The sequence below is a fragment of the Arvicanthis niloticus genome, chromosome 9 (assembly GCF_011762505.2).
Source record: "Arvicanthis niloticus isolate mArvNil1 chromosome 9, mArvNil1.pat.X, whole genome shotgun sequence".
NCBI classification, from domain to species: domain Eukaryota; kingdom Metazoa; phylum Chordata; class Mammalia; order Rodentia; family Muridae; genus Arvicanthis; species Arvicanthis niloticus.
This window is the reverse complement of record NC_047666.1, coordinates 61740615-61768143: the sequence shown is the minus strand read 5'-3', so window position 1 is coordinate 61768143 and position 27529 is coordinate 61740615. Positions and strand designations below refer to the sequence as shown.

The 27529-nt window shown below is 37.8% G+C and overlaps 1 protein-coding gene across 1 annotated transcript in view; it reads left to right on the top strand.

Annotated features, from left to right (window-relative positions):
* The first annotated feature begins 425 nt into the window (after nt 1-425).
* The window catches only part of LOC117715351 (vomeronasal type-2 receptor 26-like), a 39261-nt gene continuing 12157 nt past the window's right edge, over nt 426-27529 (top strand). The window contains exons 1-4 of the mRNA XM_034512126.1: nt 426-631; nt 1701-1998; nt 8962-9771; nt 21355-21579. Coding sequence (XP_034368017.1) covers nt 426-631; nt 1701-1998; nt 8962-9771; nt 21355-21579 — 1539 coding nt within the window. The remainder of the gene's footprint in view (nt 632-1700; nt 1999-8961; nt 9772-21354; nt 21580-27529) is intronic.

Below are 27529 nucleotides of genomic sequence, written 5' to 3'. Positions count from 1 at the left end.
TGTGCTTGAACTGGTCAGTCTCCCTTTACCTTGGACGATGAGAAGTCTCAGCTCCGTGAGTGTACACACCCTGCAGGTGTTTTAGAGGACTTCACACTTTTTCTAATTGTGTGTTTTCCTGCTGAGAATCAGGATTCCCAGGTGCCAAGTGAGAGGTTCCTGAGCCCTTGGGGACTCACAGTGACTCTATGATGGGGACACAATATCTAGGGCTAAGTATGTGCAACACAGATTATCCTCCCAGGAACTGAGCGAGTGTTTGGTACTGGTGGGTCTGTACTGGACAAAATGATGCTTTATAACCTTGATTCACACTGACCAGACACACACGTTTTATCAGGTTGCTGATGTGCTGTGTGTTGATTAGTCCAAGATTCTCAACTGAACAGATTTCAGGGTTTTATTAATTATTTATCAATGTTAGTATGAAATTACTCTCTCTCCTGATTGTTCTCATTGTATTTCAGGAACAAATTTCTTGTTTCTCCTTGAATATACCTGCTTCTCCTGGCTACTATCAAGATGGGGATTTTGTTATTGGAGGACTCTTTTCCCTTAGAGTGACCTCTGGAGACACTAGAAATATGTTTAATTTTAATGATACATTGTATTTTCCAGAATTTGTTTATGAGTAAGTGTTTGGCTTCTCTAAGGATTTTATACATGTATACAATGTATGTTGATCTCACCCACCTCTACTGCTTCTCCTCCCATGTCTACTGTCTTAAACCTTATGGGGTCTTTTTGTCTCTGTGCCTCTCACGGTCTTGCACACTTTCTTACCTTTTAATCTCCTGAGTTCGTTTAGACATGCCAGTAGTGCAGGAGTATAGGACATCATATAGAGTATAGGCAAGCTACTAGGGCAACCTCCTAAGGAAACTGACTCTCCCTTCCCCAGTAGCCTCCAAATGCCAAGAGCTACTCAGCCATGATGGGCTCTCTGTGTGTCTCTCCCCTACTCACTCTGAGTTTTCTTAAATATGTAAGAAGGTGTTGAAAGCACTTTGCAGTCAAAAATAGTTTTTTTGTAGTTATTTAGTGTATTCTACTGAGAACATTTTATTTTTCCTGTTTTGATGTATTTGACACTATTTTCTTTCAATTGCTATGGTTGATCAAGCACTGTGAGTTTTCCTGAGGTTTATCCTATTTCAGAAGACCACATGAAATACAAAGTTTTAATGTTTGCTATTTCCCACATGCTTTACTCCTCCATTTTTATTTCTCAGACACAAATTGCACAGTAAGTAAAAATTGTACATTTGATAGCATATGGTGGTGCAAACCTTTAACCCCAGAACTTGAGAAGCAGAGGCAGGTGGATCTCTGTGAGCCTGAGTTTAACCTATTGTACATAGTGAGTTTAAAGTCAGTCTGGGTTGAATAAGTGAGATCCTGTCTCAAAAAAATTAAAAAAAAATATTTTGAATTTGATAGTAAGTTGTACTATGAATCTTCTTTTTTATGACTCTTTTCTTTTAAATTTTAAATATAGAATATCTTGCTTGTTTCTTGGAATATCATGAATATTCTTATATGACTTAGACTGTTATAAAAAATCCAGAATTTGAGAGATAGCATGGCAGGAACTGCATGGAGAAAAGAGAGGGAGGTAAAGGATGTAATTATCATCTAATTACAAATTCATAATAATAATAATATAACATAAAAATGGTCTTTCCAATTTTTCCTCCTAGGGATCTCACTAAAAATTATCAGCACATGTTGGCAATGGTTTTTGCTATAGAAAATATTAACAAGGACCAAAATATTCTATTTAATATGTCCCTGGGATTTTATCTCTTCAATGTTGACTTTATTGAGGTGAAGGCTGTGGAGAGTTCTCTGGCTCTGCTCTCAGGAGAGAGCCCCCCAGTTCCTAACTACAGCTGCAGGCCTGAGAAGACTGATAAGCTGGTTGCTGTGATAGGAGGCATTTCAACAGGAATATCAACTCAGATCTCCCGAGTTCTAAGTCTCTACAATGTCCCACAGGTATGCAAAGCATCATGGTTCTTTAGGTCAAACATAATAGCATAGTAATCAATGCTAATTAATTCCATCATTGTTTAGTGATGAGGTGCTTAATCACTTACTTTTTAGCTATCATTTTAAGTGTGAAGTATAATTCATTTATAAAATAAAATCATGTTTATATAATAAATATAATTTCAAAACTTCAAAATTGAAAAAGTATAAATCAAAGTAATGACAACCTGTATTCTTACCCCTCCAAGAAAAAAATTCCCTTTGCTTTTTCCATTGTTAAAGCTGTCTTTCTGTTGTATTCAGTTTTAGAGCATCACAAAGCACGAGAACTATAATAATTTTACTAACATATCTTCACAGTAATTACTATGGACATATTTCTGGCTATTTTACTGTTGTATTAGCTCAGATTGCCACATAACATTCATTTTTACAAAGAACCATGGGTCAGACTTACTCTGACTCGATGTTGGGGCTCTTTGTAATTTTCACCTGTTGGCAGGAAAGTTTTATGGTTTTGTATTTGTTTAAAAATCTCTCTGTTGATCAGTAAGGATTTCTTAGAGGCAATGCTAGACAGCTAGCATTTACAAGTCAGATTCATCTTAATTATAACAAAATTGAAAAGGGCTACTAGAAATCTATTAATTTGCAAATAACTGTGACCTAGCATGAACTGTTTCCTGATATCCTCAGTGAAGTTACTTAACTCTTAATAAATGAACGAGGCCCCCATGGTGGTTTATATTTTTATTTTCTATTTTTACCTATTTGTTCATTTCTGAGACAGGTTCTCACCATGCCAACTTACGTGGTCTTGAACATCCTATGTATCCCAGGATAGCCTTACAGTGATCCTCTGCCTTTGCTTCCCAGGCATGCACCATTATGCTCTATCTAGATTTTTATTTTTATGAGATTTTATGAGTTAATTTTTAAAAATTGGTTATTTTGTTTACATTTCAATGTTGTCTCCCTACCTGGTCTCAGCTCCCTCAAACCTCCATTCCAATGCCCCTGGTTTTGTCTCTAAGAGGGTCCTTTCCAAACATACACAGTCTCTTGCCTCACCCCTCTAGCATCCTCCTTTGCTGGGACAACAAGCCTCCACAGGACAAAGTGCTTCCTCTCCCTTTGGTGCCAGATAAGCAATCCTCTGCCAAATATGTGGCAGGAGCCATACATCCTCCCACGTATACTTTTTGTATACGTGGTTCAATCCATGGGCTGCAATCACTTTCAGCTCCTTCTGTCCTTTCTCCATCTCTCCCACTGAGGTTCCCAGGCTCAGGTCAATGGTTGGCTGTGAGTATCTGCATCTGTCTCAGTTAGGTGCTAGCAGAGCTTCTCAGCTCCTGTCTGCAAGTACTTGGCATCAGCAATAGTTTCAGTGTTTGGTATCTACAGATATGATAGACTCCAAGGTGGGGCATCCTCTGGATGGCCTTTTCTTCAGCCCCCATTCCATTATTTTGTCCCCAAGTTTCCTTTAGATGGGAACAATTCTGTGTTAAGATTTTGAGATGGATTTGTGGCCTATCCCTCAAGTGGTGTCCATTCTGGAGGTGTTGTCTTCAGTTTCTATCTCTCCTCTGTTGGTTATTGCAACTAATGTCATCCCAATTGGGTGTTTGGAGTTTCTCACATCCCCTGCATTTGGGACTTTCTGGAGGTTCCTCCAACCACCCTGGGAGTATTCTGAGTTTTGGGGCTAATATCTACTTACCAGTGTGTGTACATATTATGGATGTTCTTTTGTGTCTGGGTTACTTCACTCAGGATGATATTTTCTAGTTCCATCCATTTGACTGCAAAATTTGTGAAGTCATTATTTTTAAGAGCTGAGTAGTATTCCATTGTGTAAATATACCACATTTTCTGTATCCATTCTTTTGTTGAGAGACATCAGGGTTCTTTCCAGCTTCTGCCTATTACAAATAAGGCTGCTATGAACATAGTGGAGCACATGTTCTTGTTATATGTTGGAGCATCTTTTGGGTATATGCCCAGTAATAGTATAGCTGCATCTTCAGAAATTTTATTTCTTCATATCTATCTATATCTATATCTGCATCTGCATCTGCATCTGCATCTGCATCTGCATCATCATCTGTATCTGTATCTATATCTATATATTTTTTGAAATATGCTTATAATGGCATTTATAATGAATATAATTGTAGCCACCTGCGGCCATGGACCAACTGGGTTTTTCTGAAAGGGGTACTGGAAATGAAAAAGGGACGGAGGCTGAGAAAAGATGAAGGCAAGGCAAAATTCTCTGATAAGGCTTGAAGTGTAGTTATCAGTTCTCAATTTAAAGGGAAAGTCCCACCATGGTACCCCTTCTTGATTCAGCTAGAGATGGGTGGGAAAACCCAATTTTAGTCACTGTCGGAGATCAGTGGAGGAACCCATCCTTTGTCACAGCTGAAGATATCTCCAGGCAAGATCAGTGGGCAATCTATTCTGCTAAGTTCCTGTAGCAGGCTGTACGTGAAGCCAAGGTGGGTACCTCCACCTTGGTCCTATTATTTGGTCTATTGTCGTGCAGTCAAGGTGGATAACTCCACCTAGGTCCTATTATTCTTGGTCTGTTGTGGTATACAAAGTATTTCAGGCCTGCTCAAGGCTGGGGGCAGGGCACAATTCCCCCTTTTTAGTTTTTTCAAGATGAACAGGGCCCATAGCTGGATGGGGCACAAGACTTCATCTCGTCTCTGTAAAGAGTGGCTGGGTGACCTTGTCTGGCTTAGGTTGGTGTCTATATTGCTCCTTATTACCTGTCATATAGGAAAATATACATAGTATTATTGATGTATGTTACTGTCTTAAGTCTGTAGGAGCTCAAGAACACTCTTACATATCTTTGACTAACTGGCCATCTTTGGCACACTCTTTCTCATACAGACCAAAGCTACATTCAGACTAAAGGACCTTTGAGTATGCACTCAATGCAATTCTTCATAGTGGTGTATAACTGCCATGGTGAATAGCTGAGCTTTCTGAGAGCGATCCTGTGTGAAGGCAACCAATCTGTTTGAGATACAAGTTTCAAAGATTAATAGCAACAAGATTATCCAAGCACTGTAGAAAATAAGGTTGCAAACCGGAATGTTCTAGTATCTAATCTAGCTGCTGATTGGCAGGGATCAGACAAAAAGTTGGGCCAGCAGATAGTGGGTTGTTTTAAATAATGATAAAAAAACACTTACTCTCCAGTAAGAGTGGAGACTATATGCCATGTTGAATCAGCTGGCTGATAAGGATTTTGAGCCATTTTTATCATTACAATCATAATTATTAGGCCCAAGATCTGTGTCCACTTGATGGACCAATCCTTCAGGCAGCCATCGGGCTCCATTTTCTTTTTCTGAAAAAAATACAGACCAAGCCATGACCCCAAATTAAAACAGGGTTGGGACACTTCCATGTGTTAGTTAGGGGGTCTCTCTATTTGACCCTGGCAAATGAGCTGGAAGTGACTGGATGCCAGGGCAACCCACTGCAGACTAACATTTAGCATCAGTCTGCAAAAAATTTAAAACAAATAAGGGAAATCAAGGAGTGCTATTGGTGACCTTGGATTGTATAACTCCCTTTCTTTAGATTTTAAAAGCTAATTTTTCACAGTTCCTTGCAAAACCAGGGCAGAAGCACCAGTAGCTGCTCCTCCCACACTCAGAGATTTATGAAGATATCATTTTAAAGTTCCATAATAGCTGTTTCACAATTCCTTGTCCTTGAGGATAATAAGGAATATGAGCAATATTAAATTGTCAAAAAAACAACTAAAATGTTTGACTGCAATAGCCAGTTCCATTACCTATCTTAGTCTGATATGGAACATCAAGCATAGAAAAATAATGTAGGCTAAAACTTATTACATTTTTAGTTGCTTCTCCTGTTAAAGCAGTTGCAACTTGAAAGTCTGAAAGGTGTCAAGTAACATGTACATATTTTAATTTTCTAAAATCAAAAATGAGTAACATCCATTTGCCATAATTGAATACATATAAGTCCTGAAGGCTTACCACCATTTTGAAAAAGTTGAGGATACTGAGAACACATGTTTGCAATTTGACTTGCACACTTTCTAGAAATGCCAAAGTGTTGTCTCAGGCTATTACTGTTTTGATGATGTAAAGAATAAGATTGTATGGCCAATTGTTTTGTAAGGTCGATAATCTGCCTTGTATACAAATCTGATGTGGCATTGCCTTGTGGTCCAGGCAATTCAATATAAGCTCTTAAATGTCTTATAGAGTTAAGGAACAGTACATGTTCCTTAAATTAAGCTATGTTTGTATAAATAACTGTAAATTTTGGGAATTAACAATATCTAAAAAAAGGCACAATTTCAAGCAATTATAAATCATGAGCTATATACTAGCTATGAGCATACAAATTGAAAACTTGATTTTTTAGCATTTCAAACAGTGGCTATAGCACGTAATTTAATTATTTGTGCTCAAGCAGGAGGAAACTCAAGAAAATGAACATTTGATCTAATTACATATACTGCCTTCCCATTAGATGAATGAGTCCCTAATATAAGCAAATTATTCCTATTACATATGACAGATTAGCCTTTTTTTCTATTTTTTTCTTTTCTCCAGCCTGAGTGCTGTATGTCTGTTCTCAATCAGTTCTGTATTTAGGTCTTCTGTTTGCAAAGTCAGACATCTTTGTCTCTGGATTCATTTTCATATTTTTCAGAGTGTATCCTTGAGTTGAAGAAAGTTTATAAAGGTTGTTCAGTGGTGGTTTTTCATTTGACTGACTTGGATTTTAATTTTCAGCAAGTTTATTTGGTTATCTTGGTTTTTTTCCAGTTTTTTCCCTCCATATTTTAAAAATTCTCCAGCAAATACCTGTTTGATAAGTTCTATTTAGATTCAGAATTGATTCTCTTATTGTATCTACATGCTTATGTGAGCTGTGCTTTTGATTATTTGTGAATATTGGTTACTCTACACAACAAAGCAACTCTGGCATTTGCTTTCATGTCATTTTTCTTATTCTCTTTGATATCTAGTACTGAGGAATTAACACTTCATGGAGGTGCCATAGTTGTTTGTTCTTTCTCTCTCTTAGTCTCCCTCTCACATCTCTGTCTCTCTCTCAGCCTCTCTCTCTCCATGTGTGTACCTTCGTGTATGTGAATGTGTGTGTGTGTGTGCATGTGTGTGCATGTGGGCACACATGTGTTCACTTGTGGGTGGACATAAGTGTGTGTGTGCCCATTTGTGTATGATTGTGTATGTTTGTGTGGTATGTGTGGCACATATGGTATGTGTCAGGACTATGCAGGAATCATGTCAGTACATATGGATGCCAGATATTATCACTTTATCACTTTCTGAACTGCTGCCTTGAATCAGAGTCTTTTATTGAAGCAGAAGCTTCAAATTTTGAGCTGACTAGTCAGCAGGCTCTAGGGATTTACTGTCTCTGCCCTGCTATGTAAGGCTACAAGCACACACAGCTGTGTCTGACTTGTTATGGGGATGCTGAGGATTCTAATGCAGGCCTTGAGCTACCTCCTCAGCCTCATGATTATATAATGCATGTATCTTACAAAAAAATGGACTTGTCAGGACATCGTCAGGCATGCATAGCTCTATAGTTTACTTTTCAGTCCCCTCAGGCTTGGGCCTATCAGAATCCACAGTTACAGTCTGATTCTGAGGTCAGCTCCTAGTCCGCAAGTTAGTGAACTAAATCCTCCCTCCATAAACTGCCTGAGCCAAGCTTCCTCCTAACTCTTCCGTTTGTTATCATTGTGATTTTCCATTTCTTCTCCTCACCCACCCCTCTCCCCACAATCAGTTAACATATATTGAGTGTCTGTATTCAATTATCATGATTTTGGATCCAATAAGTGAAATGTTCACTAAAGATCTATACTTAGATGCCTGGGGAGAAAACAGTGCATAAACCCAGGGTATGAACTGTGCATGAGTGCATGACCTAGTGGGCATCTGATTTTAGGAGATTATTATTTAGGGAATATGTGTGGAAAGGGGATCAAGTCCCAATCTGAACCATGGGACACAAGGATATTCTGATACCACCAGTGTAGAGAGAGATGGAAAATTCAGTAAGGCAGACTGATAGTGTCGTCCAAACCTTGGAAATTCATTCCTTTACTAAAAAAGATTCCTGGAGCTCATTAAAGAGCACATTTTAAGGAAAAGGATTGTTTCATGCCAATACTAGATTAAGTGAAGTGAATTTGGTAATTTGTCATTGGATATAGCAGATTAGGTAATTAATGATCTAGTCTATCCCCCCATCCCAAAGGAGATGCCCTAAAGTATGTAGGAATGACATTGTAGACAACTCAACTCAAGTTTTCTGTTAAAAAGGATAGCAATGTGATGGGAGTGACCAGAGGTTCCTGTTAAAAGAGAGACTTTACAACAAGCATTGTGGTAGATAGTCAGCCTTCCAACCTAAGCAAGCTTATTTTAGTTGACTATGCAATAAGCATTACAGAAAGACAAATACATAGGAACTTCTAGCCAAATATAGACTTCACTAGAGGATTTTACAATGCTTCTTAGATTTTTGTTTATTGATTAATTAGTGATGGATTTGTGACTTCAAGTGAAAGGGCCTTTTTTGTTAATATTTTTCCACTTTCATTATCAGGAAGATGAATGTTTTGGTATGGGAAGTGACAGATTGGCAAATTCTCATGTTTAGCTTGTAATTACCTTAACTGAGATCAGGAGATAGACACTCCATGTCCCTTTTTGATATATTCTATAAAAGTACAATGATTAAGATACATTTCATGTACACAGTGAGTTGCAAGTGACATAGGTAACAAATTGGTATTTCTTAGTAAAGTTATTTAACTGTTTAAGTTTTCCTAGAGTGAATAAACAGAAAAGGTAAAGCAAATCACAGGACGATAAATTTAATTGTCTTGACTTGAGTTGTAACTTTTTTTCTCTTTAGATCAGCTATGCTCCTTTTGACCAGAGTCTTGGGACCAGAGTCCAGCTCCAGTCTCCTTACCAGTTTCCTTCGCCCACTACAGTTCTGTATCAGGGAATTATTCAACTGCTGCTATATTTCTCTTGGGTCTGGGTTGGTCTGTTGGTTCCAGATGATATGAGGGGAGAAGTCTTCCTTAGGGACATCACAGAGGAGATGACCAACCATGGCCTTTGTGTTGCATTTGCAGAAAAGGGTGAAGTATATACTTCTGAGGACCCAGCATACTGGAAAATTTTTTTGAAAAGAGTCCAATTGCCACGTGTGATGCTTGCATTTGGTGTCACACATGCTTTTCAAACGTCTTTCCCTATCTTCACTTTGTATAGTTCTTTTGATAATGTTTGGATCACAACTTCTGATTGGTATATCACTGCATTACCCTTTGAACAAGATCTAATTTATACATACTTTAGTGCAGGATTATCGTTTTCAGTTCACATGGATGAAATTCTGGGATTCAAGGATTTTCTTGGAAGTGTTCAACCTAGAAAATACCCTCATGATATCTTTATGCAGGATGTGTGGTCGATCATATTTGAATGTCCACGTTCCTATCAGTACAATGTCAGGGAACTAAGTCAATGTGAGCAAAATGGCAGCCTGAGCACACGACCTCTGCATGTTTGGGATATGAACACCTCACCCTCGAGCTACAAAGTCCATGCTGCTGTGTATGCCATTGCCCAGGCACTCCATGAGGAGCTGTCACTCAGAGTGGAAGGAGGCTCACTTGATCAAAGTGTCCTCCAGGTTCCTCTCCCATGGAAGGTAGTAGTAGTTGTTCTTATATTTTCCTAGAGTGTTGGGCACTGGCTTGTAATTTCTACATTTTGATTCATGATCTATCATAGTGTTAGAAAAATATTTCTTATGCTACCATGTTTCTTTATGCTACTATCTCTTTCCTCAAAGAATTCATGTTTATTTCAGTAGCATAAACTAGCATATAGATATAGAGTTAGAAAAAAAATACATTGTAGTGTTTAAAGTTAAGCTAAAATTTGTTTTTTCCTTTTATTGGATAATTTCTTTATTTGCATTTCAAATATTATCTTTTTCCAGGTTTCCCCTTAAGAACTGTCTATTCCAACACCCCTTTCCCTGACTCTCCACCACCAACCTGTCCACTCCAGCCTTCCTGCCCTGGCATTCCTCTCCAGTGTGGTATTAAGCCCCTCCCTTGCCCAGAGGCCACTCTTCCCAATAAGGCCTTCTTCTGCTACATATGTGAGCAGAGTCATGTGTCCCTCTATGTACACTCTCTGGTTGATGGTCCAGTCCTCAGGAGCTCTGGTGGGTCTGGCATGTTGACACTGTTGCTCTTTCCATGGGGCTGCAGACCCCCTCAGCTCCTTCAGACCCTTCTCCATCTCCCTATTGGGGAGCCCACACTTAGTCTAATTGTTGGCTGTGAACATCTGCCTCTGTAGTTGTCAGACTCTGACAGAGCCTCTCAGGAGACAGCCATATTAGGTTCCTGTTAGGAAGTACTTTCTGTCATTCAAAATAGCATCCAGGTTTGGGGATTGTGTATGTGATGGATCCCCAGGTGGGGCAGTCTTCGAATGGCCTTTCCTTTGGTTCCTGTTCTACACCTTATCTCCATAATTCCTCCTGTGAGTATTTTGTTCCCCTTCTAAGAAAGAATAAAGCATCCCCACTTTGGTTTTCCCTCTTCTTGAACTTCATATGGTCTGTGAATTTTATCTTGATATTTCAAACTTTTGGACTAATATCCACTTATCACTGAGTGCATATCATGTGTGTTCTTTTAGTGACTGGTTTATCTCACTCAGCATGATATTTTCAAGTTTCATCCATTTGCCTGTGAATTTCATGAAGTCAGTTTTTCATAGCTGAGTAGTACTTTATTATATAAGTGCAGCACATTTTTCTGTATCCATTTTTCTGTTGAGACACATCTGTGCTATTTCTAGCTTCTGGCATTTATAAATAAGGCTGCTCTGAACATAGTGGAGCATGTGTCCTTATTACATGTTGGAGCATCTTCTGGGTATATTCCCAGGAGTGGTATAGCTGTGTTCCCAGGTAGCACTATCTCCAAATTTCCGAGGCACCATCAGACAGTTTTCCAGAGTATTTCCTTCAGCTTGCAATCCCAACAACAATAGAGGGGTGATCCTTTTTCTCCACACCCTTGCCAGTATCTGCTATTACCTGAGTTTTTGATCTTAGCAATCTCAGTGGTGTGAGATGGAATCTCAGGGTAGTTTTGATTTCCATATCCCTGATTACTAAGGATATTGAACAGTTCTTTAGGTACTTCTTGGTTATCCAGTTTCCTCAGTTGAAAATTCTCTGTTTAGCTCTGAACCCCATTTTTAAATAGGGATATTTGGTTGTCTGGAATCTAACTTCTTGAGTTGTTTGTATATATTGGATATTAGCCCTGTATTGGATGTAGAATTGGTAGAGATCTTTTCTCAATCTGATGGTTGCCTTTTTGTCCTATTGATGGTGTCCTTTGCCTTACAAAAGCTTTGTAATTTTATGAAGTCTTAGTGTCTATTGTTGTTTTTACTGCATAAAGCATTGGTGTTCTGCTCAGAAAAATTTCTCCTGTGCCCATGTGTGTAAGGCTTTTCCCCATATACTCTTCTATTAGTTTTGGTGTATTTAGTTTTATGTGTAGGTCCTTGATCCTCTTGGACTTCAACTTTGTACAGGGAAATAAAAATGGATCATTTTGCATTTTCTATATGTTGAACTCCAGTTGAACCAGCACCATTTGTTGAAAACTTCTCTTTTTTCCACTGTATGGTTTAATTCTTTTGTCAAAGGTCAAGTGATGGTATGTTCATTTTCTAGGTCTTCAATATTAGACCATTTATCCACCTGCCTGTCACTGTACCAATACCATGCAGTTTTTTATCACCATTGCTCTGTAATATAGCTTCGAATGGTAATTTTCCCAGAAGTTATTTTATTGTTGAGAATAGTTTTCGCTATCCTGGGTTTTTTGTTATTCCAAATGAATTTGAGAATTACTCTTTCTAACTCTATGAAAAATTGAATTAAAATTTTGATGGATATTGCATTTAATTTGTAGATTGCTTTCAGCCATATGGCCATTTTTACTATATTAATCTTGCCAATCTATGAGCATGGGTGATATTTCAATCTTTTGAGCTCTTCTTCAATTTCTTTCTTCAAAGAATTCAAGTTCTTGTTGTATAGATCTTTCACTTGTTTAGTTAGAGTCACATCAAAATATTTTATATTATTGTTTGTGACTATTGTGAAGGGTGTCATTTCCATTTCGTTCTCAGCCCATTTATCCTTTAAATAGAGGAAGGCTACTGATTTTTTTGAGTTAATTTTTTTGTTTGGCCACTTTACTGAAATTGTTGACTAGGTTTAGGGGTTCCCTGGTCGAAGTTTTGGGGTCCCTTAAGTATACCAGATATCATCTAGAAATAGTGATATTCTGACTCCTTCCTTTCTAGTTTGTATTTTGTTGGCCTTTTTTTCTTGACTAATTGCTCTGGCTAGGCCTTCCAGTACTATATTGAATAGGTATAGAGAAAGTGGGCAGCCTTGTCTAGTCCCTGGTTTTAGTGGGATTGCTTAAGTCTCTCTCCATTTAGTTTGATGTTAGCTACTGGCTTGGTGTGTATTGCTTTTACTGTTTAGGTATGGGCCTTGAATTCCTGATCTTCTCAAGACTTTTACCATGAAGGGCTGTTGAATTTTGTCAAATCATTTCTCAGCATTTAATGTGATAACCATGTTTTTTTCTTCAGTTTCTTTATGTAGTAGATTACATTGATTGATTTTTATATATTGAACCATCCCTGAATCCTTGGGATGAAGCCTACTTGATCGTGTTGAATGATCATTTTGATGTTTTTAGGATTCAGCTTGTGAGAATTTTATTGAGTATTTTTGTATCAATATTCATAAGGAAAATTGGTCTGAAGTTCTTCTCTTTCTTTGTTGGCTCTTTGTGTCGTTTTGGTACCAGTGTAACTTTGGCTTCATAGAACAAATTGAGTAGTGTTCCTTCTCTATTTTGTAGAATAGTTTGAAGAGTATTGGTTATTAGGCCTTCTTTGAAAGTCTGATAGAATTCTGTACTAGACATGTCTGGTCCTGGGTGTTTTTAGTTTGGGCAACTTTTAATGACTGCTTCTCTTTCTTTATGGGTTTTGGTACTGTTTAGATGGTTTATGTGATCCTGATTTAACTTTGATACCTGGTGTCTGTCTGAAAAACTATCCATTGTATCCAGAATTTCTAGTTTTGTTGAGTATATTCTTTTGTAGTAGGATCTGATGATGTTTTGAATTTCCTCAGTTTCTGTTCTTATGTCTCCCTTTTCATTTCTGATTTTGTTAATTTGTATACTGTCTTCGTGTTCTCTGGTTAGCCTGGCTAAGTGTTTATCTCTCTTGTTAATATTCTCAAAGAACCAGCTCCTTGTTTTGTTGATTTTTTTGTATAATTCTTTTTGTTTCTTCTTGGTTGTTTTCAGCCCTGTGATTTAGTTCCTGCTGCTTACCACTCTTGGGTGTATTTGCTTCCTTTTTCTAGAGCTTTCAGGTGTGCTGTTAAGCTTCTAGTGTATGTGTATGCTCTCTCCAGTTTCTTTTTAGAGGCAGTGAGAGCTATCAGTTTTCCTCTTAGCATTGCTTGCATTGTGCATCATAACTTTGGGTATGTTCTGCCTTCATTTTCATCAAATTCTCAAAAGACTTTAATTTCTTTTTTTATCTCTTACTAGACCAAGTTATCATTGAGTAGGGTGCTATTCAGCTTCCATGTTTATGTGGGCTTTCTGTTGTTTTTGTTGTTACTATAGATCAGTCTTAGCCTGTGGTGATCTGATAGGATGTGTGGGACTATTTCATTCTTCTTACATCTTTTGAGACCTGTTTTGTGACTGATTATATGGTTTATTTAGGAGGAGGTACCATGAGATGCTGAGATTAAGGTATATTCATCTGTTTTAGGATGAAAAGTTCTATAGATATCTGTTAAATCCATTTTGTCTATTACTCCTGTTAGTTTACAATGTCTCTGTTTAGTTTCTGTTACTGTGATCTGTTCATTACTGAGAGTGGCATATCAAAAATCTCCCACTATTCAGTGTCTGAAGTGCAATGTGTGCTTTCAGCATTGTAAAGTTGGTTTTTTTTTTTTTTTTTAAATGTGAGTGCTCATGCACTTGGAGCATAAATGTTCAGAATTCAGATTTCTTCTTGGTAGATTTTTCCTTATATGAATATGAAGTGTCCTTCTTTATTTTTTGATAGTTTTGTTTGATAGTTGATTTTACTCAATATTAGAATGGCTACTCCAGCTTGTTTCTTGGGAACATTTGCTTGGAAATTTGTTTTCCCAACCTTTACTCTGAGGTAGTTTCTGTCATTGACTCTGAGGTGCATTATCTATATGCAGCAAAATGCTATGTGTTGCTTATGTATCCAGTGTGTTAGTCTATGGCTTTTATTAGGGAATTGTGTCCATTGATGTTAAGAGATATTAAGAAACAATGATTGCTACTTCCTGTTATTTTTGTTGTTAGATGCAGAATTATGTTTATGTGGCTATCTTCTTTTAAGTTAGTTGAAAGATGATTACTTTGTTGCTTTTTCTAGGGTGTAATATCCCTCATTGTGTTGGAGTTTTCTATCTATTATTTTTTGTAGGGCTGGATTTGTGGAAAGGTATTATATAAATTTGGTTTTTGCCATTGAATATCTTGGCTTCTCCATCTATGGTAATTGAGAGTTTTGCTGGGTATAGTAGCCTGTGCAGGTCTTTGTGTTTTCTTAGGGTCTGTATCACATGTGCCCAGGATCTTCTTGCTTTCATAGTCTCTGGTGAGAAGTCTGGTGTAATTCTGATCAGTCTGCCATTGTATATTACTTGACCTTTTTGCCTTACTGGTTTTTAGTATTCTTTCTTTGTTTTGTGTATTTGGTGTTTTGACTATTGTGTGAGGAGAGGAATTGCATTTCTGGTCCAATCTATTTGGAGTTCTGTAGGCTTCTTGTGTGTTTATGGGCATCTCTTTCTCTAGATTAGGGAAGTTTTCTTCTATAATTATGTTGACAATAATTATTGGCCCTTTAATTTGGGGATCTTTGTTCTCTTCTATATCTATCAACCTTAGGTTTGTTCTTCTCATTGTGTCCTAGATGTTTTTTGGATGTTTTGGGTTAGGAGCTTTTGGCATTTTGCATTTTTGACTGTTGCATCAGTGTTGTCTCTGGTATCTTCTGCACCTGAGATTTTCTCTTCTATTTCTTGTATTCCCTGGATGATGCTTGCATCTCTGTCCCTGATCTCTTTCCTAGATTTTCAATCTTCAGTATTGTTTCCTTTTGTTATTTCTTTATTGATTCTATTTCCATATTTTAGATCCTGGATAGTTTTGTTTAATTCCTTCACCTGTTTTGTTATGTTTTCCTACAATTCTTTAAGGGATTTTGTGTTTTCTCTTTTAACTTCTACGTGTTTACTTGTGTTCTCTTGAATTTCTTAAAGGGAGTTATTTATGTCATTCTTAAAGTCCTCTATCATCATCATGAGATGTGACTTTAAGTAAGAGTCTTGCTTTTCTGGTGTGTTGGGGTATCCAGGGCTTGCTGTCATGGGAGGAGTACTGGGTTCTGATTATGCCAAGTAGTCTTGGTTTCTGTTGCTTATGTTCTTGCCCTGCCTCTTGCCTTCTAGATATCCCTGGTGTTAGTTAGCCTTGCTATCTCTGACTGTGTCCTGACCCTTTTTCAAGCCTGTGTGTCAGTACTCCTGAGTGACCAATTCTTTCCTGGATGTATTTGGATATGGGGAGCTATGGTACAGGGTCAGCTCTGAGGGGCAGATGGAAAGTTGAAGGATCCTGTCTCTGGATGTTCCTTGTTTCCTGTGTCCTGATGACTCTGAACTTGTCCTTCTTGGGCCAGAAATTTGAACAGAAATGTTGGTATTACCTGTGCTCACAGATGTACCTGCACACCTGGGAGATAATCTCTCTCCCAGAGATATTTGGGTATAAAGCAGTGTGGCACAGGATCAGCTCCAGGCACAGACAGAAACCAGAAGGATCCTTGAGCTAACATTTCTTTCAGAAAACAATGTGTGAATGATGTTGAAAAATGGCTTCCTAGTTTAGGCACATTCAAACAATAATATTTATGCTATTTAACCATCCCATCTTTTTCATTACTGATCTTAATGTTTTGTGATATAATTATAATATACAATAAAAGAGACTTGTACAAGTTTAAATATGGCATATTTTAAGGGATTTCAGGTACATTTGAGGTCAAAAGCTTGTTTTGTTTTGATCAACAAATCCTAGAAGAACACATAGCTTCTATCAGGCTAGACAATATCATCCATGACTGTTCTCCAGCCTATGGGTAGAGAAAGATCATGAGTTTGAAGACATCAAGGCTGTAGAGGCTCCCCTCAGTTGCAAGATGAAATCTTTCTAATGAACACTGGATTAGGCACTGCTTTATGACTTTATCAGAATATCCTTAGGAATTTGATCTTTGACTTGTTCCAGTTGTTGTGTTCTTTTGTATTTGTTTCTACCCTAGGTCTCTGAGCCACCCAGCTTCATGCTCATGGCCATCCAGGGACTGTCCTTCATGGGTTGCCTCTCATGGATTGAGCCTTAAGTTAGACCAGTGCTTTGTCACTTTCACAGATTTGGAGCCCAATTGCACCAGCACATCTTGTAGTCAAGACAGCTTGTGAGTCTAAGGATGTGTGAATGTGTTGGCGTCCCAGGTGCACCACTGGGAGCCTTGCCTGGTTACAGAAGATGGCCAGTTCAGGTTTCATATCCTTTATTACTATTTTAAATAAAGCCACTATGAACTAATTGAACAATTGAACCTTGTGGTAAGATGTAGTATTTTTTGTCTATATGCTCAAGAGTTTTATAGGTGGGTCTTGAGGTAGATTGATTTTCAGTTTTCTGATGAGCTATCTTCTTGATTTCTACAGTGGCTGTACCATGTTACACTCCCTCCATCAATGCAAGAGTGTTCCCTTGCTCCACATCCTTGCCATCATGCGCTGCCACTTCTACTGTTTATAATAGTCATTCTGACATGTGTAAGATGAAAGCTCAAAGTAGTTTTGATTTGCATTTCCCTAATGGATAAGGATATTGGATATTTTTTTTAAATCTTTCTCACCCCTTTAAGATTCTTCTATTGAGAACTCTCTGTTTAACTCACAACCTTATTTTCAAAATTGGATTGGTGGTTTGTTGATACCTAGTGTCTTCATGTCTTTATATATATATTGGGTATTAGCTCTCTGTCAGATTTAGAGTTGGTAAAAAAAAATTCCTTTCTGTTTACTGCCATTTTAATCTATTGAAGTTATCCTTTGCCTTGAATAAGCTTTTCTGTGTCATGAGGTCCCATTTATTCATAACCTATCAGTGTTCTGCTTAGAAAGTTGTCTCCTGTGCCAGTACGTGTAGAATTAAATAAATTTTGGCAGCTCATTCCACTCTACCTTTCCCAAAGCTCTGGGTTCTCTATTGAAATTTTCACACTCAGCCTTTATATTTTAATAAGCCTTAAACAGCTCAATGGTTGTGCCACCTCCTAACCTCCATTTGGATAATCCACCTCCTTCAGATTATCCTGAGTTTTCCTTTATTACTTGTTGTATTTTACCTTGGCTGTTCTGGACCCAGTTGGGCAGACCTCTTGGGATTCACTCTCTCTGACACCTACATGGCAGCTCTGTCTCCATCCTGAAACTTCTCAGTCAAGACATTTTTTTCTTCTCTACCTCTCCTGTCACGGTGGATCTCTTTCTCCTTCTTTTTCCTCCCTATCCCTTGCCAGGGAATCATAAAAGTCTTAATTCTCTCTGACCTGCTCAAACATAGGCTCTCAGCATCTTTCTTTACCAATCAGAACCAATTGGGGACAGGTTTTCAGAAGCTGTTTGCATGTCATATTCTCATGTAAACAGTCTTTTTGCGGGGGAATATAATTAGCATTCATAATATAGGCAGTTATAAATATTTTCAAGGCCATTTTCTATGTTTTCTTCCATCAAGTTTAGTGTTCCCTCAAATCTGTTTTAATGTTGTGATTTTCATTTGGCCTTGAGTTTTGCACAGGGCTATCATAGCTCTATTAGTATTCAACATGGAGACATCCATTTAGACCAGCTTCATTTTTGAAGATGCTATCTTTTTTCTATTGTGTATTTCTGGCTTCTTTATAAAAAAATAATGTGTTCAGAGCTGTGTGGATTTAAGTCTGGGTCTTCAATTTGATTCCATTGTTCAACATGTCTGTTTTAATGAGAATACTTTGTGGTTTTTATTAGTATAACACTGTGGTACACTTTCAAATTAGGGATGGTGGTATGTTTGGAAGGTTTTTGTTTTTTGTTTTTTGTTTTTTGGTTTTTTTTTTTTTTTTTTTACTTTTTATTATGTCAATTCTACTGATCCATGTGCATGGGAGATATTTTCACCTCTTGATATCTTCTTTAGGTTTTTATACATTTTTTAGACTTAAACTTCTTTTCATACTAGTTTTGCTTCCTTGATTTAGGTACCCAAAAATATTTTACATTCTTGTAGTTATTTGTATATAGGAAGGCTACTAATTTTTTTTTGAGTTAATCTTGTATCCAGGCACATTGCTTACAATGTACATCAGTGATATGAGTTCCCTGGTAGAATTTTGGTGTTTGGTTATGTACACTATCATATAATCTGTAAATAATGATATCTTGCATTTTTATTTTCTTATTTATATTTTTTGCTCTCCTTCTGATATCTTATTGGTGTAAAGTCCAATTTGTTTATAACATCTCTTAGCTCCAGTATTTACTGTGTTTTTGTGTGGATATGTCATTCATTGGTGACAGTAAGGTATTATAGTCTCCCACTATCAATGTGTGCGATTGATGTGTGATTTTAGATTTAATTGTGTTTCTTTAGCAGGCTTGTCTATATATGTTTGTGGCATATATGTTAACAATTGAGATGTCATCTTTGTGGATTTGTCTTTTGATGAGTATAAATGTTCTTCCCTATCGCTTTTGATTAAGTTTTATTTGAAGTCTATTTTCTGAGATATTAGAACATCTACACTACCTTGATTTTTAGGTTCATTTTCTTAGAAACTCTTTCCCCAACCCTTTACTCTGAGGTAACAACTATTTTGGATATTGAGATGTGTTTCCTATGTGCTTTGGAAGGTTGGATCCTGTTTTCCTATCCATTCTGTTAGCTGTGTCTTTTTATTGAGGAATTGAATCTATCGATATTGAGCGATATCAATAATAATTTTTTAATCTAGTTCTAGAAGTGGTGGTATGGGTAAGTGTGTGTTTACAACCATTTTTTTGAGTTTGTTACTGTGATACTGTGTATTTTCTGTGTTTTCAAGGATATACTTTGCCTCCCAGTGTTGGAGTTTTCATTTTAGAACCATCTGTTGTGCTGGATTTGTGGATAGATATTTAAATTTTGATTTTATCATGGAATATCTTGTTTTCTTCATCTATGGTGATGAAAAGTTTGCTGGGTATAGTGATCTGGGCATCTATGGTATCTTAGAGTCTGCAGTGGAATTTCCAAGACCTTTCTGGCTTTTAGTGTCTCCACTGAGAAGGTTGAGCAATTTGAATATATTGAACTTTATATGTTACTTGGCCTTTTTCCTTTGAAACATTTATTATTTTTTCTTTATTTTATATGTTTAGTGTTCTAATTATTATAGTGCAAAATGAGCTTATTTTTTAATCCAGTCTATTTGGTGTTCTGTATACATTTGTATGAATTTGTATAGGAGTTAGGATAATTTTCTTTTTTGATTGTGTTAAAAATAAGCCTTTGAGCTGGTATTTTTTCTATTTCTATTATCCCTATTTTTATTTCTATTAATTTTGTTCTTTCCCAGTGTCTTATATTTCTTGGAAGTTTTGTGTTAGGAACACTGAGATTCCCTGTGGATTTTGTGCTAACGAGCATACAGTCAGGTCTTAGGCCTTAGCAGCTTTTTGTTGCTCTGGTTGAGTATAGTGTTTTACTGAATTTGTTCTGTTTCTCTTTTCTATTTGTTGTAACAGTGCTGTAAAATGTTTCATTTATCTAAAAACATAGCCACATGGTATTGTATTTATTTTGTGGTTCTGAGCAGAGTTTACTCTACTAGAGAAATTAAAAAAAATACAGTTCCCAATTTTACTATGGTATTCTGCTTCATTGCAATTCTTGTCTCTATGTCAGTTTCATTTACTTGCTTATACAATCTTCCTTTTCTCTGAAAGTTTCCTTTAACATTGCTACAAGACTGGAACATGAACAAAATTTTATTGCTGTTTATTTTAAATCTCAGATCGTATTAATTTTCTCTTCACTTTAAGAGGACAATTTTGTTGATTCAATCTCAAAAAGTACATCATCCTCCTCTCTAAGGAAGGAATATTTTTCACTTATTTTTTTCAGAGAATTGTGGGGTTTTTGTTTTGTAAAATTTAAATGATTAGGTCAGACATAGTCATTTTTATATCTATCCTATATGGTCTATCACCTTAGTTCCAGCCTCACTATTGGATTCTCAAGTCAAGGTGTGTGGTGTCTTCAGCAATAAGGTCTTCCTATCTGATTCTTCTGTGTAACCCAGGGCAATGATCATAACCTGCATAGTGTTGGGGTCTTTTGGTAGCTTCCTAATGGCCACAGGGATATTTTATATAAAATAAACCGTAATAACTCCGTTCAAATTCTTTTTAAATTATATTGTTCTTTCAAACTAGCTTAAAGATGTAGCTATATGTATGACTTCTTTATATATTTTCAGGTTTGGTTAACCTTGTCCACTCTATTTTCTTTGACTCCCATCTGTCTTTGACATCCTCCATCACATGATCCTCTGCATTTCTATACCCCATGTGTTCTCCTTTTTCTTCCTTCTTTAGTTACAACTTTCATATTTTAAAATCTGAAATTTTTATCTTATTAGAACTTTCTCAAGTAATTTATAGTTGAAAAAATATTGTAATTTTTCTGAAAAAGCTCTTCTGCAAATGTTTAAAATACTGCATTTAAATTGTTCTTACTTTTCATAAATATTAGACTCTGGTGGCCAGAGTATCTCTTTCATCACTGAGTGACTGAGAAAAGTTCAGTTTTCAAATTTGAATAGTGATAATAGTGTTGGTAAATAGCATCCTTTAGCCTTACAATAAATGTTTTATTAATGGAACAAAAATCAAAGCCACAGGAACATGCAGTGAGTGAAAGACATGGCAGTTAAAGTAACCAGGTTTACTTGCCTCTCAATGACTTATTGTGCAAGTTTTGAACATTATTTTCTCTTTCAGCTTCATCCATTCTTACAACAGGGCCAACTTGGGAGAAGCTCTAATACAGGGAACATTATGAACAAGGAGGTTTCAGCAACCAAGCTTGACATCTTTAATTACCAGTCTCTGACGAGTGGTACCAAAGCTCAAGTGAAAGTTGGCGAGTTTGTCTTTGAATCTCACAGTGTTCAGCGTCTTTCCTTAAATGACGAACTCATAACTTGGGGTGAAAACCTCAATCAGGTGAATATCTTTAAAGTCAGCACTGTGTGTTGTGCTCAGAGTAGAATTCTGCAGAGAACAGGGTTAAGGGGACTGCTGAGTGCCATCAGGCTGAGGGTGCCCTTACTTTGTCTTTTCTAATTCTAATTTCCACAACTTTCTGCCTGCAGATTCACTGTAAGAATTATTGATACGTTTTGGATTAATGATTTAGATGGTTTTATCTTTATAATGATCAAATACACACATGGCCTACCTTGAATGAAAAAAGAAAAAAAGAAATATCTTGGGTAGTTTTCTGAAAGGATCATAGTGATCAAGACTTTAGTGGAAGTAACTGCCTTTGGTAAATAAATAAAATAAACATGTCTGGATGAAGCTAGTGTCTGCAAATAAGGATTTGTAAATATAACTTTGATTTTCATGAAGTTAATTGTCATCTCTGAGGCTTACTGCCTTCATATGCTAACCTAAGCCTATTTGTTGATGCGTCTAGACTCATTACAATCTATTCTAGAATGTTTTCAGCATTGAGACAGTTTTTGGATGCAATCAGCAGAGTTTTATTGGGGAGAGTTGGCTAGCCAAGGTCAAAACTGCTTGTCCATGCAGGAACAGAATTTTGACAAAAGGCCAGCAAGCTGAGGGTTTTTTTTTTTTTTTTTTTTTTTTTTTTTTTTTTTTTTTTTTTTTTTAATAGCATCGGGTGGGGAAAAGAAGGAATTTTTGTGCAGTTACACGTGATTGGTTGTTTTACAAATTTTGAACATCAGCAGGCTGTAACACTGGAAAAACCACAAAGGGGCGGGGTAACCAAGAACAGTGGAAGATTTCAGAGGAACCCATCCTAAATGATTTAGAGCCACATGAAAATCACTCTGCATACTCATTCTTCTCAAAAATGTAGTTTTACCATGTCACTGTGCCATACCCTGTCATTACCAACTATTTCAGGTTAACTATTTCTCACTTGACATAGCCCCACCCTGAGGTTTGAGGAATGTTAATCCAGCAAGAGTCCTCTGATTCAGGGATAATGCCCTCCACCCAGAATGTGTCTGGGGCAGCGAAAGCCCGAAATCTTACATCTAGTTCCACTTTCTGGAACTTGCATTCTTTTGCTCAGGTTTAGGGTAAAGAAAAACCCTATATATGTTTCATAAAATGGTCTTTATAATTTTTCACTCTACATCCCCCATTTTCTGATTAGGTTAGCTTTTTAATCATAAAAACTCAATTATTAATAAGCCCATTCTCACCCCACTTTGTCTGATGTGGGTCTTTACAAATGTTTAAACTCCAGTGTCATCATAATTATCATTTTCTTGACCTAAAGCTCTATATTGATGGTGTAACACAAAAAGCTGAACAGCACTTATCCTTCCTCTAATAAAAGTTACTAATTTATTTAAAATGCAAGGACCTATGGTTCACAAGTGGTCCAGCAAGGGAGGATAACAGGCTCTGCGGACATGGGCTGTGGCAAAAGCATACCTGCTTGTCTGCCCCAGGTTCCAAGGTTGCTCTCTGTACCAACGATCCCAGGGGTGGGGAGTCAACCCAGATGATATTTGTGTCCACCACAGTAGTGCTGCCTTGTCTCTGACCAACATGGAGAAAACTGTTCCTGTCTCTAAAACAGGTTTCCTTGGCTTTCAGCTGGAGTCAGTAGAAGAAGCCTTTCCTCTACCCTTGAGTTCTTGTCAGTTGCAGCCCGTTGGGTAGGAAGTATATCTGGGCCTCCATCCTGGGGAGTAAGTCTCGACCCAACAGATGATAGGGACAGTCTGGGATGACCATAAATGAATGGGATACCCAGCCCATCTCTTAGTCCACCATTTTTCGGGTAGTCCATGAATACATTTTGGCCCATTGGCCTGGAGGAGGACCCTGTGTCTATCAAGAGTTGGGTGGCTCCAAGCCACCCCATCTATCTCAATAACTGTCTTCATACAGAGCTAATATCTTCACCATTTGGGGTGTTTTTCAAGGCCTGGGATTTCCTGGCCTTGGCTTCTATTTGTTGGAGCCCTCTTGGACCACGATGCTGGCTCCCTCACTTGCAGTGTGTACACTGGTCTTTTTCAAGGAGTTTCTCATCTCCCTTTGATTGGAGTCCCTCTTCTCTGCTTTCTGTAAATTCTTTTCCTGTTACCTTTCTTTTTCTTCACCTCTCTCTAGTCTCTTCAACTTACACTAGACCTTTTATCTTACACTAAACCTTCTAATGACTTATCTTGTAGTCTCTCTACCCTCCCTGTTTAAACTCATGTGCCTTGGTCAAAATTAGTGGGGTCTCATGTAGCTCTCTCTCTCTTTCTCAAGATCTAGCAATGGGATCTGGTGTGGGCCTTTGGGTATCCCTTACCTTCTGTAACCTGCTGTTGACCATGGCCTGATCAATTGATGGGGTCCCCATGTCTGAGGGAACATTCTTTTTCTGGTGTCTTCTCTTGTTCTTCACTCCTGAAGACCAGAACCTACAAAGGTCTTGCGGAAGAAAGGCTTTTATGCGGGGAAGGGTATTCTTCTACTAGATTTATCTAGGTGACTATATTGGGCACTAGATCTAGGTGCCTGAGGCATCATGGCCTATCTATTGCTTTGATAACTAACTTACTTTTTACTATAAATTTGTATCTGTGCCAAAATGGATGCCTATTCTTTTGGCTCTCTGACTCAGGACAGCCTGTAAGTTCTTGTAGTAGGCAACCTGCCTGACCTGTCTGACCTGTCTGCAGGCAGGTTTGTTGGTTCAGTGTTAAGCTGGAGTCACATCATGTGACTTGTCTCAGTGCTATTTATTCACTTTTTTTTTTTCCAAAATCTCAGCACTATTCACTCACTATATTTTTAATTAAAAAAAATATATAACTATAACTCTCAGGTGAATAATCTTTCTGGGATTGTTTGTCTATCTGCCCTGGCTCCACTGTCAGGTTTTTTTTTCACTTGGGCCCTATCTAACTTCATAGGTGGCAGGTGGAAAACCACCTATTTGTTACAGCAGTGACCCCAGGTTCCCAGTACAGTTATACACACCAAATTAGGTGGCGGCCAACTTTCATGGCTGGGTAGCTCAAGGGGGCTGTGCTGGGGAACCATGAGCTCTCGCCTGCTAAGTGCGGGCTGGGCAAGGGCACCTTCCATGTGGTGTTACCTGGAGGATACCCTATATGCGGTAGGTGGTCTGTCCAAACATGAACCGCGAACATGAACTGTGATGGGTGCCCCTTACTAAAGGACCTGCCTGCTTCTCTCCAGCAGTATTCTTGCACCGGCGGCTTCATCTCTTTATCTGCTAGCGATCATGTTATCTCTTTTTAACTCAGGATGTTTAACACAGTAGATTAACAGCTAACACACAGACAATTTGCCAAGAAAACACATACAAAAAAACAACAGAGATAGCTCACCCCTCCCACGGGTGGCACATAAACCAGGTGATATAGACAGTTCTCTCCCCTGTCATTGGTGCAGAGACCAAGTTACACAATAAGGGCATAGAAAGATAGCCAGAAATCTGCCTGCCTCTCACTCTCAAGTAAGACTCCAATAATCAGACAACGTGGTCAGTCTTCACAGATTCAGATTTAACAGATTCAGACGACTTGGCCAGCCTATGCTGGAGCAAGTCTAACAGATTTCTAACATCAGCAATGAACAACCCAAAAATAGACACACCAGCATTGAGACTTAATGCTGAATAAGCTCACCCTCTCTACCTCTTTCTGAGCTCTGGCTGGCTGCTTCAACTTGGCTATTGTGGCTCAAACTTTTCTCCAAGATGACTAACTGGTTAAATCTGACTTCTCTCAGTTTCTGACTGGATTTGCTCTGCTTGCCTTAATAGTAATTTTGGCAATATGTTCTAATCTTTTGGCTTTTTTCAAGTTCTGGCTTGTTCTGTCTTTACCTGTGGCTAGCTTGTTCTCTCTGCAACCTGTCTCTATACAACTGTCCCAGTAAAACTCCCTGCATGCTCTGCCCCCAGACTTTATGCCCTGTTCCCTTAAGTTGCTGTCAGAAGTCATCTAGGAAAGGCTCTGACAAGGAAGTAAGATTTCTGGAGATATCCCACAGGTTTGGGTGGCTGCAGTGGGTGCACTCTGAGAAGCAAAGACCCCAGAGATTTTGACTCAGATATTGCTTCTCTTTCTTCTCAGGATTACATAGCTTAATGATTTTCTGGTTATTTAGCCACTCCACTGGGTCAATTTCCTGAAGAATCAGTATGAAGGTGTACTTTTATGTAGTGATGTTGTTTAAATGAATTGACTATTTCCTAATTTCTGGTCATGGCTTTATAGAGCTCCTTAATTGATACAAATATTCTCAAGCATCCTATAGAATAAAAGTTGCAAATAGAACTTTATATACCTTTATGTGTTATGGACTAATTGTACTAGGGAAAGAAATAGAATTTGAAGAAATGAATGAGCAATGAAAAAACATTTATTCTACATTTGATCCAAGAAATAGGCCACAGGTGTTCACTGTGGAAAAGCAAGGCCATATGAAACTGCTGCTTTGAACTTATATTGAACTCACACAATGAAACACTGCTTTGAACTTAGAATCTCCTTTGTGCTGTAATCCATTTTCTTTAACATTTTATGGATGAGGTAATTTTTTTCTTACATAGAAGTTTTTTTTTTTTTTAACTAAAAAAGCTATACAAACCTGGAACCAAGAAAATAAAGGCTTGGAGTAACCTTTCTCTGCTCTAGGACGCCAATCAATAGCATCTCTTCACGACTACTCTTATGAGAGCTTATGGGTATCCTATCTCTGACTGATTCTGTCAAATCTTTCTCTGATTTGTCCTTCCATTGTCTGCCTCTTAATTAGGAGTTACTTTCAATCATGGATATTTCATTTTGCAAGCTAACTGTACCTTCTTTATTTGGATTTAAGGATGTATTCTAGAGCTGAGCCATAGCACAACTAGAAACAGATTTTTTTTAGTAAATAAAATTATCTCATGGTTCACAGCATGATTAAATATCCCGTAACACATATTTTTGGATTTGAATTTTAAATCTATATGCACATTTACATTCTTATTGTTGGATTTGTTCACCATGAACATCTCTGTGATTTGATAAGAAGAGGTAATACATAGTAATGCAGAACATTATGGTCTTCACAAGACCTGGTAAGTTTTCACCAATGTAAAACTCTGGGTACATCAACCACGCCAAGGTAGGACTCATGTTCAGTAGTAGTTGGACAGCACAAGAAGGGAATCCACAATATATACATATTTGGTTGTAGTTTGGTGAGCTTTGTTTTGCTTTGTTTATCTTTCTGTGCTTTTGTATTTTATTTTCTAGGAGTTAGATAATTTGTTATGTGCGGGGAGCCGATAAAAGGCGGCTATCATCCTTGCAGCTATCTTGAACCATATACCCTGATAAGAGACTTGGTTACATTAGCCTGCAACAGCTGAGCACACTCTGATAACATCTTGCTTTAGATACCCAGGATTTTCCCTTGGGTGTGTGAGACTTAAAGGTGTGTGACTTAAGATTGTGACTTAGAGATCAGATTTAGAGACAAGACCTAAGGGCATGATTCAAGACGTGACTTAGATGTGTGGTTTAGAAGTGAGACATATAAAAGGCAAAGAGGCAGACAGGAGAGTTCAGAACAATTTGGAACAGAGAATCAGACACTTCAGAGAGTAAAACTTGGAGTAGGAATTAGGCATTAGGACAGTATAACTTGGAGTACAACTTGGAATTAGACATTAGGCACTTAACACTTGGAAGAAGAAACTTGGAACTTGGAGGCACTAGGGACTAGGAACCAGGGACTTGGAGAGAAGAAGAGAAACTGAAGAATAAATGGGATTGAATCACACTCTGTCTGGTCTCCATTCTTCAAGTCCACTCTCACTTTCTCTCTTGCTGAACCCTGACCCACAGACTGGAGCAGCTTGGGGCAGTAGGGCTCTAACAATTTAGCC